General features: G+C 45.1%; 1 protein-coding gene across 2 annotated transcripts; it reads left to right on the top strand.

Moving 5' to 3' along the window:
* The first annotated feature begins 6,115 nt into the window (after window positions 1-6,115).
* Odf4 (outer dense fiber of sperm tails 4) lies at window positions 6,116-11,899 on the top strand. 2 transcript variants are annotated; one of them, XM_090351584.1, is made up of 5 exons: window positions 6,116-6,283; window positions 6,464-6,753; window positions 10,549-10,722; window positions 10,980-11,114; window positions 11,529-11,899. In XM_090351584.1, the coding sequence occupies exons 1-5, from the start codon at window positions 6,183-6,185 to the stop codon at window positions 11,732-11,734; spliced, it is 906 nt and encodes a 301-aa protein (XP_090207710.1). In that variant the 5' UTR covers window positions 6,116-6,182; the 3' UTR covers window positions 11,735-11,899. The 2 variants fall into 2 exon arrangements, with proteins under 2 accessions (XP_090207710.1, XP_090207711.1); XM_090351585.1 differs by lacking the exon at window positions 10,549-10,722.
* Window positions 11,900-13,193: the final 1,294 nt, after the last annotated feature.

Below are 13,193 nucleotides of genomic sequence, written 5' to 3'. Positions count from 1 at the left end.
GCTCTACCACTTGAGCCACAGCACCACTTTCAGCTTTTTTCTGTGTATGTGGTACCAAGAACTCGAACCCAGGGCTTTTGCATACTAGGCAAGTACTCTACCACTAGGCCTGGGCAAGAGAGTCTGTAAGACTCTTATGTCCAATTAACCATCAGAAAACTGGAAGTGGTCCTGTGGTTCAAGTGGTAGAGTGCTAGCCTTGAGTGAAAAAGCTCAGGGACAGCACCAGGGCCTTGAGTTCAAGCCCAGGTCCCAGAGGAAAATAAAAAGTGAGCTAAGGTCCCTCCCAAAGCACCTGCAGTACTGGTGTGGAAACCACACACTGGTGCAGCAGCTGCATCCTGGCTGCTAAGATGACAGAACAATCCTTCCAACACACACAGGATTAACCACAGCCAGTGTGGCTACAGAGCTACACATTCCACTGCTCTGAACCATTGCCTCTGTAAAACACTTCCTCGTTGTCCTTAATAATTGGACCACTGGCTCCTGAGATTATGTCCAAGGACACTGTGTCTAGCTGATCCTACATTATGTACTTGCTCTCATTTGAAGGTTGGGAAAGTGAACTTTTCTTTTATTTCTTCCCTCTCCTCCCCCTTCCACTTCTTTCCCCTCCATTCTCCTCTTCTCTTCTCCCCTTCCCTCCCCTCCCTTTCCTTCCTTCCTATTGATACTAGCACTTGGACTTGAGCTCAGACCCTGATATTCTCATTTGGTTTTTTGTTCAAGTCTGGCACTCCACCACTGAAGCACATCTTTATTTCTGACTTTTTTGTTTGTTGTTTAGAAGCAAAGGTCTACAGACTATTTTTTGTTGGTCAAGGGCTTGAATTAAGGGCCTGGGTGCTGTCCTGAATGTTTGTTGATGCTGTTGTTGTTAAAGGGTAGTACTCTACCACTTTGAGCCACAGCTCTACTTCCAATTTCCTGGTGAGCCTCTGGTACCCTGCTAGACTTTTTTTTTTGCTCCCAGCTAGCTTTGAACCATGACCCAAAGATATCAGTCTTCTGAGTAGCTAGGGTTACAGGTATCAGCCACCAGCACCCAGTAATACCGAGATCCTTAAAGTAGGAAATTTCTTTTTCTTTCTTTCTTTCTTTCTTTCTTTCTTTCTTTCTTTCTTTCTTTCTCTCTCTCTCTCTCTCTCTCTCTCTCTCTCTCTCTCTCTCTCTCTCTCTCTCTCTCTTCCTTTCTTTCTTTCCTCTTCCTTTTCTTTTTCCAGTCTTGGGGCTTGAACTCAGGGCCTGGGCACTGTTCTTGAGCTTTCTTGAAGCCACAGGAACACTTCCGGCCTTTTCTGTACTGAGAAATTGAAGCCCTAGGCCACACTCTCCCAGCAATAATAATAATAATAATAATAATAATAATAATAACAACAACAACAACAACAACAATAGTCATGGGGCTTGAACTCTGGGCCTGCAGGAAATTTCTTGGCAGTACAGTTTGTTCAGATGGGTAAGGAGCCAAAATGAAAGTCAACTGTCCATTAGGTAGGATGGTGTTCCCAAAAGCAAAAAGAGCCAGCCAAATAAAAGACTCATGATACAGAGGGCATGCTAGAGCAAGAGCCTGTGGGTTAATCCAGATCTGAACGTGCTTAGGAATTGCAGAAAGCATAATAGAGATGAGTAAGTTTGATGTTTGAAGTTAAGGAAATCCTTATCTAGAAGATAGTGCACGAGTTCACCCTTAAAGGGTGGATCCTTCATGGAATTGCTACTCCATAAGACTTGTGGGGTAATCTGTCAAATTCTCTTTTCTTCCCTCCTTCCCCCTCCCTTCCTTCCTTCCTCCCCACCCCCCAACCCGCCTCCTCCTCTGTTTCTGTTTCTCTCTTTCTCTTTCTTTTCACTCAGGGGCTGTTTTTGCTCAAGGCTAGTTCTCTAGCACTTAAGCTACAGCTCCAGTTTCTGCATGTCTTTTGGTAGTTTAGTGTCTCATAGACTTTTCTTCCTGAGCTGGCTTTGAACCTCAGATCCTCAGATTTCAATCTCCTGAGTAGCTAGAATTACAAGTATAAGCCACCGGTACCTAGCTTCTTGGTTTCTTGCTTGTTTTCTCTCTTCTTCCTTCCACCCTCCCCCACTTCCCCCCATCTTTCTATCTTTCTTTCCATGCCAGTATTGGGGCTTGAACGTAGGCATTGGCCTTGCCTTCAGCTTTTTCTCTCAAGGCTAGCACTCTTAACATGAAACTTCAGTTCCATCTCTGGCTTTTTGGTGGTTCATTGGAAATAAATGTCTCATGGACTTTCCTGCCTGGGTTGTCTTTGAACCACAATTCTCAGATCTCAGCCTCTTGACTGGCTAGGATTAGAGGCATGAACTACTGGTTTCTGGCTCTCAAATACTTCTTTTGGAAGCTTGTCCTGCCCATCAGTGAGTTTTCAGAGCTTTGCTGCACAAGGCTGGTGCCCTGCCACTTGAGCCGCAGCTCCACTTTCAGCTTTTTCTTCCTTTCTTGGTTATTTAGCAATGAAGAGTCTCATGAACTTTCCTCCCCACCTGGCTCTATCCTCAGATCTTAGTTCCACAGTAGCTAGGATTACAGGTGTGACTCACCAGCATCTGTCATAAAGTCTTCCATCCTGTAATAATCATTCCCTTTCATTTACATATGATCTGGGATGGTTTTGAAACTCCAGTGGCTCAACTGAGTAGTTGTAATAGAGATTGCCTGGCTGACAAAGCTTAGAGTAGCTGGGCGCTGGTGACCCATGCCTGTAATCCTAGCTACTTAAGAGGCTGAGATCTGAGGATTGTAGTTTGAAGCCAGCCAAGGCAGCAAAGTTCATGAGACTCTTATTGCCAATAAACTACCCCAAAAGCTGGAAGTGAAGCTGTGGTTCAAGTGGTTGAGCACTAGCTTTGAACATAAAAAGGTCAAGGACAGCACCTGGCCTCAAATTCTAGTCTCAGGACCTGGGGTGAAAAGCCTAAAGTATTTATTATCTGGAACTTCACAGAAAAAGTTTGCCAGTTTCCTTCTACAAGACAGAGCTATGCCAGCTGGAGGAAAGGAAGCCAGGAAATTTATTCACCCTTTTCTTCCACCTTTCAGTTATCTCTTCTAGGCTTTTGCCTGGGCCATGACAAGGCTGCCGTGTTTACTCTTGAAGTTATTATTGCATCTTCCGCTTTTTGTTCATCTGTAGATGCTGAGTTGAAACCCGGCAATCACTGTTTACTTTATATATTGTGACATCATGTAAATATCTCCCATTACAGAGATGATAATCTCCAGGATAACATTTCCTTTCTTGACTTATTTCCAGTTACCTTTGGAAACAACAGTTGATACCTTTTCAAAATACATGAAATCTGTTCTGCATAAAAGAATCTGTATATGATCAATCTCCTGTACTTATTACCTAACCCAAGAACTAGGTTAATACCAATTATCACCTGTAATTGTGCCAGTGGGACACGGCTCTGCCCTATTCTTCTTTTTCCAGCATACAGTATGGTGTTTATTATTTCACTGATTAAAAAAAATACCATGTTGGGGGGCCGAGAGTTTGGCCTACTGGTAGAGTGCTTGCCTAGCATGCACGAAGACCTGGGTTCAATTCCTCGGTACCACATATATAGAAAAAAAGCCAGAAGTGGTGTTGAGGCTCAGTTGGTAGAGCTCTAGCCTTGAGAAAGTCCAAGGACAGTGCTCAGGCCCTGAGCTCTAGCCAAGGACTGGCAAAAAAAAAAAAAAAAATACCATGCTGGAGCTGGGAGTTTGGCCTAGTGGTAGAGTGCTTGCCTAGCATGTACGAAGACTCAGTTTCAATTCCTTGACACCACATACATAGAAAAGCCAGAAGTGTTGCTATGGCTCAAGTGTCAGATTGCTAACCTTGAGGAAAAAGCCCAAGGACAGTGTTGAGATCCTAAGTTCAAGCCTCAGGATTGGTGTGTGTGGGGAGAAGAACAAAACAAAAAACCATGCAGATAGGAGCCAGTGGCTCACACTTGTCACCCTAGCTACTCAGGAAGCTGTGATCTGAAGATCACAGTCTAACTAGCCCAGGCAGGAAAGTACACGACACTCTTACCTTCAATTAACCACCAAAAAGCCAGAAGTGGAGCTATGGTTCAAGTGGTAGAGTGTCAGCCTTGAGCAATAACACTAAGGTACAATACTCAATCCTTGAGTTCAAGCCTCAGTACTGCCACTAAAAGAAAGAAAGAAAGAAAAAGAAGGAAAGGAAGAAAAAGAAAGGAAGGCAGGCCAAGTGCTTATGGTTCTCATGCCTCTAATCCTAGCTACTCAGGAAGCTGAGATCTGAGAATCACAGTTTAAAGCCAGCCTGGGCAAGAAGCCTGTGAGACTATTATCGCTAATTAATCATAGACAAGCCAGAAATGGTGCTATAGTTCAAATAGTAATTACCTTGAGCAAAAAGTGCTCAGGGACAGTACCCAGGCTCCCAGTTCAAGCCCCAGGACAAGCAAAGAAAGAAAACAGAATTGAAAACACATGTATGATTAAACCAGGTTTTGTTTAGTTGTGATTGGTTATGGACTCCATTTATTTATAGTGTGATCTTCCAGGGGTTACGGCCGTCAGGAAACATTACATTTTTAAGATTCTGCCACATGACAGTATGTTGTTGAGAGAACTACTTGCTATTATTAGAAACTCCAGGAAAACAACCAAATAAAGGACCGGAGGAAGGAAATACAATTGTAATGACTGCTGGCTCTGTATGAACGACCATCCAACAGCCCAGCACTGTCCCCTCTTCCAGAACCTTCCCCTCCTGCCATTTTCAAGGTTTAGTCTCGAGTCTTGTGCCCCTCAGCATGGCTGACTCTGTGAGGAAGGCATTTGTATCTGTACAGGGAGTTCCCTACTGTGACAGCCATAGTGGGTGAGTTCACAACTCTGGGCATAGAGGAGAATGGACAAGAAGAAGAGATGGAACAGAGCCTTTACACAATTGCAATTGTTCCTTTAGTCTGGCTAAGCAAGTGACTTTGGGATTCAGAGTTAATGACCTTTTGCTTCAACTAACTGGAGTTGCATTTCATCCTTTGCTGCCAACTACATGCAAAGATGCCTCCAGCAACCAGCCTTTGCTTTGGGTCTTTCAGTTTGCTAATGAGACTTCATCTAGCCCAACCAGCTCACACATGTAATCCTAGCTACTCAGGAGGTTGAGATCTGAGGATGGAGGTAGGAAGCCAGCCCAGGAAGGAAAGTTCAGGAAACTTTTTTTTTGTCTCCAATTAACCACTAACAAACTGGAAATGGAGCTGTGGCTCAGTTAGTAGAGGGCTAGCCTTGAGCACAAAATGCTCAGGGAGAGGGAGCATACCCTGAGTTCAAGTCCTAGGACAGGTATGCACAGAATCACACACGTGCGTGTGCGCACACACACACACACACACACACACACACACACACACGAGGCTAAAAGAATCGTCTGAAGTTGGGAGCTGGTGACTCACACCTGTAATCCTGGCTACTTAGGCGGATGAGATCTGAAGATAGTGGTTCAAAGCCAGCCAGAGCAGAAAAGTCCCTGAGACCCTTATCTCTAATTAACTAGCAAAATGCTGAAAGTGGAAGCATGGCTCAAGACAATACTTGTGCAAAAAAGCCAAGTGAGAGCACAAGGCCCTGAGTTTAAGTCCCAGTACTAACACACACACACACACACACACACACACACACACACACACACACACACACACACAATCATCTCAGTATGTGTCTTCCTTCCTGTAGTGCTGAAAAGAAAGGAAGGGAAGAAACAAGGTCCACAGAAGAATTAGAAGTGTGTAGAGATGGAGAGAGAGAAAGGGTTTGTGGAAAGTCTGAGAAGGTTTATGGGTGGCATGTTCAGAAGATGCATCTAAAGATGCTGAAAGAATGTGCTTTCCTTCCTCCCCTGCTCTGCCAGTGAAGATTTAGGGTTGGGGTTAGGGCAGAAGGACACAGGAAGACAAATGGAGAACTCTCCAAGATACCAGCTGAGCCAAAGAGAAGCCAAAGCTGGAGAGAGACATCAGCTCCGTAGATGTGGGCTGGGATCTGAGGAACAGAGTTTCTAGAGAGGATTGGAATTGAAGCCCTGGGTCCCCTCCCCCATATCACAGCACCCCAGGAATATTCCATGGCAGTTAGGGCTCTGACCTGCAGAATGGGCTGAGTGATTGTGTTTGGGGCCAGAGCTCAGATGTCTGACATGAGTGCTTCTCCTCGCATTCTTTCCCAGACACCAGACCCTTTGGTAGAAACTGATTTGGCCCCTGAAAACATCCGGAGAAGGAGGGGCAAGTGCGCAGGGCAAGGGGAAGGGGGCTGGGAGTTGGGGTGAAGAAGAGAGGGGTAAAATTCTGTAAGGGTCAGAAGAAGACCTGGAAAGGAAGTGGGGAGGGCTGGATGGCAGGAGGAGTGGAAGCCAGAGAGAGTCTGGCACCAAAAGAGGAGGCACACCCCTGTCCCTTCTTCCAACAGCCACAGCTGGCCCAGAGAACAACGTCGGAACTCTCTCCTGCCCTTCATGTGGAGAGTTACACACACCTTCCGCTGGCTGGCACAGGTGGCAGCGGCTGAGATCAGCCTGTTGGCCTTCATGCTGCTTCTGCTCATGGTCTTCTCCAAGAAGTGGCTGTATCCTTCCGGCAGCCGCTTCTTTCAGCGCCACTCGATGAACATCACCAACAGAATCTACAGTTCAGTGTCTACCATGTCCATGGGGCTTATGTACATCTGCAAATCTAACAACTGTTCCAACGCAGGCAGAGGTGAGCCCCCCAGTCCCGGGCCTCCAGCCCACCTGTGCCCTTGGGCCCTCTCTCTAGTCATCTTAGTGTCTATGGACACTAAGACCTACAAGTGGTCTGTTCTTCTTCTTCTGGTATGGTCAAATGGAGTTATTCATAGGAAAATGACACCCCACTTTGGAGAAGTCCCAGAGTCAGCACTCTGTTTCTAAATAGGCAAGAGGTGTGTGTGTACGCGTGCACACACATCGATATTGCTCAAAACTGACATTCAAGTGAGCCAGAGTTTCACTTCCATCTTTTTTTTTTTTGCTAGTCCTAGGGCTAGAACTCATGGCCTAGACACTGTCTCTGAGCTACCACTGCCTCCTCCCCTCCTCCTCCCCACCTCCTCCTCCTCCTCCTCCTCCTCCTCCTCCTCCTCCTCCTCCTCCTCCTCTTCTTCTTCTTCTTCTTCTTCTTCTTCTTCTTCTTCTTCTTCTTCTTCTTCTTCTTCTTCCTCTTCTTCTTTTCTGCCCTCCTCTTCTTCTTCCCATCTCCTTCTTCTCCATCTCCTTCTTTTGCCATTTCTAGGACATGAACTTTGGCCCTGGGTGCAATCCCTGAGTTCCTTTTTGTCCAAGACTACACTCTACCAGTTAAGCCACAGTGCCACTTTTGGCTTTTTCTGTGATTATTTGGAGATAAGAATCTCATGGATTTTCCTGCCTGGGCTGGCTTAAAACCATGATCCTCAGATCTGAGCCTCCTGAGTGGCTAGGATGAGCCAGCAGCACCCAGTTACTTGAGCTTCTTGTGCTCAAGGCTAGCTCCCCACTAGAAGCTTCACTTTCAGCTCTTTTTTTGGTCATGGAGTTTGGACTCAGGGTCTGAACTTTCTCACTCAAGGAAAATGCTCTACTGTTTTGGGGCATAGCATCACTTCCAGTTTCCTAGTGGTTAATTGGAGTTAAGAGTCTCACAGACTTTCCTGCCCAGGCTTGCTTTGAACCCTTACCCTCAGATCTCAGCCTCCTGAGTAACTAGGATGACAGGCGTGAGCCACCTGTGCCCAGCCACTTCAGCTTTTTGCCTGTTAATTAAGAGATGAGTCTTACACACTTCTTTTGCCAAGGCTGGCTTAGAAGTGTGATCCACCCCTCTCAACCTTCTGAGTTACAGGCATGAGAAATGGGTGCCCAGTTGAGAGATGTGTTTGAATTACACAGTAATATGGGAGGAGAGCCAAGTGCAGGCAGAGGAGACCATTTCCTTCCTCTAGGCTTGAATACCCACGGTATTGGGCGGGATATCCTGGAATGCTCTCTTCTAGCCAATGCCCTGGTCTCAGCCACTTCCCGGGCTTTGGCTTCCAGGCCTTGCTTCTCTGGGCCACCTCTGGCTCCAAGGAATTTCCCCTTTTCTGTCTAATGTCTGTCCCTTGCTTCCTTGAAATTTGCAGCTATTCATTTCCTGAGTTTCATCTTTCCATATCACTCAGGAATTGAGCCTCCTTTCTCAACTTCTCAACTACAGTGAAACTAGAGGTTTAGAATGCTCATCTCTGCATGTTCATTCCCCTGAACATAAGACTAGTGATTTCTTCCACTATGAAAAAAGAAAAAAACAGCCTTATAGCAATAAGTTTAGCGAGAAGAAAAGTATCATTTATTGTGTACTTATTCAAATTATTCAATTCATTCTTTATTACTAAGAGATATAATTCTTGTGTAAGTACTAAGGCTTGAACTCAGGGCCTCATGCTTTTGCTTGGCTTTTATTTATTTTTTAGTGCCAGTCCTGGCACTGTCCTTGAATACTTTTTTTTTTTTTTGCCAGTGTGGGCTTGAGGTCAGGGACTGAGCACTGTCCTTGGACTTTCTTAAGGCTAGAGCTCTATCACCTGAGCTTCAGCACCACTTCTGGCTTTTTTCTATGTATGTGGTACCAAGGAATCAAACCTGGGTCTTCATGCATGCTAGGCAAGCACTCTACCACTAGGCCAAACTCCCGGCCCTCCTTGAATACTTTTTGCTCAAGGCTAGTGCACGCTGCAATTTGAGCCACAGCACCACTTCCAGCTTTTTCTGTGAAAAAAGGAAAAAAACCCAGGGCTTCATGCATGCTAGGCAAGCACTCTATCATTAGGTCACACTCTTGGCCCTCCCTGAGCTTTTTTCTTTTTTTTTGGTAAATGTGGTGCTCTATCACTTGTGCTACAGCTCCACTTCCAGCCTTTCTGGTGGCTAATTGGAGATAAGACAAACTTTCCTACCTGGGTGGCTTTGAATTGTGGTCCTCAGATCTCAGTCTTTTGAGTAGTTAGGATTTACAGGCACGAACCACCTGCGCTGGGATTGCTTATTTTTTTTTCATTCAAAGTTGGCTCTCTGCTGCTTGAGCCACACATCTACTTCTGGCTTTCTTTCTTTCTTTTTTCTTTTTCTTCTTTCTTTCTTTCGTTCGTTCTTTCTTTTCCTGGTTAGAGATAAGAGTTTCAAGGACTTTTCTGTTAGAGCTTGCTTTGAACTTTGATTCTCAAATCTCAGACTCCTGAGTTGCTAGGATTAGAGGCATGAGCTACTGGTGCTGGGCTTAATGGCTTATGCCTGTAATTGTAGCTATTCAGAAGGCTTAGTTGAAGAATCATGATTTGAAGCCAGCCTGGGCAGAACATCCATGAGTCCCTTAATTAATCACAAAAAAATGCTGGAATTGGAGCTGAGGCTCAAGTGGTAGAATGCTAGCCTTGAGCAAAAGATGCTCAGGTGGTGGGAATGTGGCTTAGTGGTAGAGTGCTTCTCTACCATGTATGAAGCCCTGGGTTCAATTCCTCAGTCCACATAAACAGAAAAAGCTGGAAGTAGCAAGTGGTAGAGTGCTGGATTTGAGCAAAGAGGCTTAGGGCCAGAGCCCAGGATCTGAGTTCAAGCCCTAGGACTGGCGCGCGCGCGCGCGCACACACACACACACACACACACACACACACACACACACACACACTATATATATATATATATATATATATGCACATACATATATACATATTAGTTGTACAAGGGGAGCTTCATTGTGACACTACCAGACAAATATACAACATATCTTAACGTCACCCCCACTTCAACAGGTTTCATTGTTCTATATTCATATATGAAAAGAAACAGGCCTGTTTCACTTTCCTGGGTGTGTGTGTGTGTGTGTGTGTGTGTGTCTATATGTGTACTGAGGCTTGAACTCAGGGCTAATCATTGTCCCTTAGCTTTGTTGCTCAAGCGTAGTGCTCTACCATTTGAGCCACAGCTCTACTTTTGTCTTCCCAGTACTTACTTGAAGAAAAAAAGTCTTACTGACTTTCCTGTTCAGGCTGACTTTGAACCCTTATCCTCAGCTCTTGGGCTCTTGAGGAGGTAGGGTTATAGGCATAAGCCATCAGTGCTCAGCTAATCTTGGTACATTTAATAAGTGAAAACACTATTCTGTGATTATACCAAGTACACTTCTTTTCTTTTTTTTTTTGGTTGATTGTGGAGCTTGAACTCTGCGCCTTGGATGGTATTCCTGAGCTCTTCAGCTCAAGGCTAGTCCTCTACTACTTTGAGCCACAGCGCCACTTCCCGTTTCCTGGTAGTTTAGTGGAGATAAGAATCTCATGGACTTTCCCGGCCAGTCTGGCTTTGAATCATGATCCTCAGATCTCAGCCTCCTGAGTAGCTAGGGCCACAGGTGTAAAGCCACTGCCTCACGTATACATTTCTTTGGTGATGAGTAGGTCTGAACACTTTTTCTTTTTGTATATTTGCAAATCTTGAGTCCATCTCTTTTGGCTGTTTTTCCCAGACAGTTTGAATCTGTGGGAACATCACCCGATCTTCTTGGTGGCCATGGCGACCTTCCTCCTGGCCTTGGCCCTGGGCCTCATCCTCACCATCTGGTTGCATCTGCCCTATCTGCCTCATCTTCAGAGTCTGCCTAACTTCGGCTTGATTGGAACCATCCTGAGCTTCTGTGAAGGTGCCTGCCCCCTGTCCTGTCACCCCCCAAAAATCTGAACAAGGACTTCTATTCTTCCTGACACTCCTTTTGTGTGTGTGTGTGGGGGTGTGGAGGTGGTAGGAAAAGAGAACTGGGAGGTGGAGGCGCTGATTCCTTGAGTCCATGGTAGAGTCCCTGAGTGTGTGTGCTGGCGGGAGCTGTGGCTGGTGGCTCTGGGCTCGTATCTCCTGTGGAATTCCTCAATGAGAATGAGACCTCTGCTTTCTGTTCCCCAGTTACCTTCATCTTTGTCACACTCCTGCTGTTCCCCATTAATCTCTGGATCTTTGAGTTGAAGAAAAATATCTCCATTCCTATTGGCTGGAGCTATTTCATTGGTTGGCTGGTGTTTATCCTGTATATCACCTGTGGTGAGTGGACACAAGGAGGCCTGAGGGAAGGGGCAAGGGTGGAAAGGTAGAAGGGAAATGGTGAGAAGAGGAAATGAGCAAGAGTGGAAGGAAGGGAAATGGTCCCTCTCCTCTCAACCTGTTTGTCAATCTCTTTGTTGGGGGGGAGGAGGGGGCTTGAACTCAGGACATGGGTGCTGTCCCTGAGCTCTTTTTCCCAAGATTAGCACTCTACCACTTTGAGCCACAGCTTCACTTCCAGTTTTCTGCAAGTTCAATGGAGATAAGAATCAAACATATTTCCTAGCCCTGGCTGGCTTTGAACTGTGATTTCAGCCTCCTGAAGAGCTTACAGGTGTGAACCACCCAGCTCTGCTTGTCAATTGTATTTCAACTTTCTTCTCCCTGCTCTCCTGGCTTTCTATTGTTCCCCAGGAATCCTTTGCTATCTCAACCACAAAAATTTCTGGAGTCTTATTCTGAATGATTCGTCTGTGAAGATTTCCTGCTTTGCCAATTCCAGCATGTTAGAAGAGTCTCTGAGTGATCACGCACATAAGACTTTCTCTAACACTTCCAGCTTCAAAGAGGAAGTCCTGAATCTGCCACTCAGTGAGCCATCACCAGCTTCTGACCACTAGTCTCAGACTCGCAGCTCATTCACACAATCTTTGGTGTAGGCTGGTTTTCATCACAGTAGGGACTGAGCAAAAGAGAACTGAAGTCATCTTTCCACTCCTCCTTTTCCATGCTTTGTCTGTAAAGCTTGGGTGATGTAGAATAAACTGTCTATCTTTTCTTTTTTATACCTGGCAGTCATTCAGGTGAACTTGAGGAAGGAGCAAGGAAGATGAAGGGAGAAAGACTGGAATGCTTTGGTCCCCAAACCTGCCCAGTCTGTACACAGGAAAATACTTCTTCAGCCAGGTCGCGGAAGCTTATGCCTGTAATCAAGCTATTTAGGAGGTTGAGCTCTGATAATCAAAATAAGAAGCCAGCTGGACAGCAAAGTCTCCAAGGTGTATCTCCAATCACCCCAAAAGGTAGAAGTAGATGTGTGGCTCAAGTGGTAGAGCACCAGCCTTGAGTGAAAAAGCTAAGGGACAGTACCCAGGCCCTGAGTTCAAGTTCCAGGACTGGCAAAAAAAAAGCTAGAAGTGGAGCTGTGGTTCAAATGGTAGAATGCTAGCCTTGAGCCAGAAGAGGCTCAGGGACAGTGCCCAGGCCCAAACTTCAAGACTGGCATAGATAGATAGGTAGATAGATAATTATACCTCAGTGTGTTGGTGCATGTCTATAATTCCAGCAGGTGCTCTACCAGTCAAGCTGCTAGGGCGTTGGAAATGGGAAGCTCATGGTTTGAGGACTGACTCTTTGGGCCAGAAGCTACTGAGACCTCCATCTCAACCAATCTGTTGGGTGTTTTGGTATGCATCTGTCATCTCAGCTATATGGGAGGCATAGTTAGGAAGACTTGATCAGAGAGAATTGCCCTGGGCAAAAACACAAGTCTCTGCCTAAAAAATAAAATACCTTTGGGGGCCTGTTTCAATTAGGAGAGTTCCTGTTAAGTAGTTGTCCTGAGTTCAAATCTTAGTACTACCAGGAAAAAAAACCCCAAAACTTACATAAGTGAAATCATGGAAAATTTGTCTTTTTGTGTTAACCTGGCACATTTCGACTAATGTCTTCAAGATTCATGTATATGTATCAGAATTTCTTTTTCCTTAAGGTGGACACTAGTTTAATATATATATATATGTATATATATATATGTGTGTGTGTGTGTGGTGTATATATATATATATATATATATATATATATATATATATATATGTACCACATCCTGATTATCAGTATTCCATTAATTCACTAATGCTTGATTATCTGCATCCCATTAACCGCCTGGTAGATGTCTGAGCGGTTTCTATTATTGTAGGTGGTGCTGTTGAGAAAGTAGGCTATTGTTTTTTTTTTTCTTTGTGATACTGGGGTTTGAACACTAGTTCTTCCATTTGCTAGGCAAGTGCTCTAACCACACTTCCAGCCTGTCTTCTGCTCATCATTTTCTTTTTTTGTGCTGGCTCTGGGACTTAACTC

The sequence above is a fragment of the Megascapheus bottae genome, chromosome 17 (assembly GCF_031878675.1).
Source record: "Megascapheus bottae isolate mThoBot1 chromosome 17, mThoBot2.hap1, whole genome shotgun sequence".
NCBI classification, from domain to species: Eukaryota; Metazoa; Chordata; class Mammalia; order Rodentia; family Geomyidae; genus Megascapheus; species Megascapheus bottae.
The sequence above is the reverse complement of the archived record's forward strand: the minus strand, read 5'-3'. Positions and strand labels throughout refer to the sequence as shown.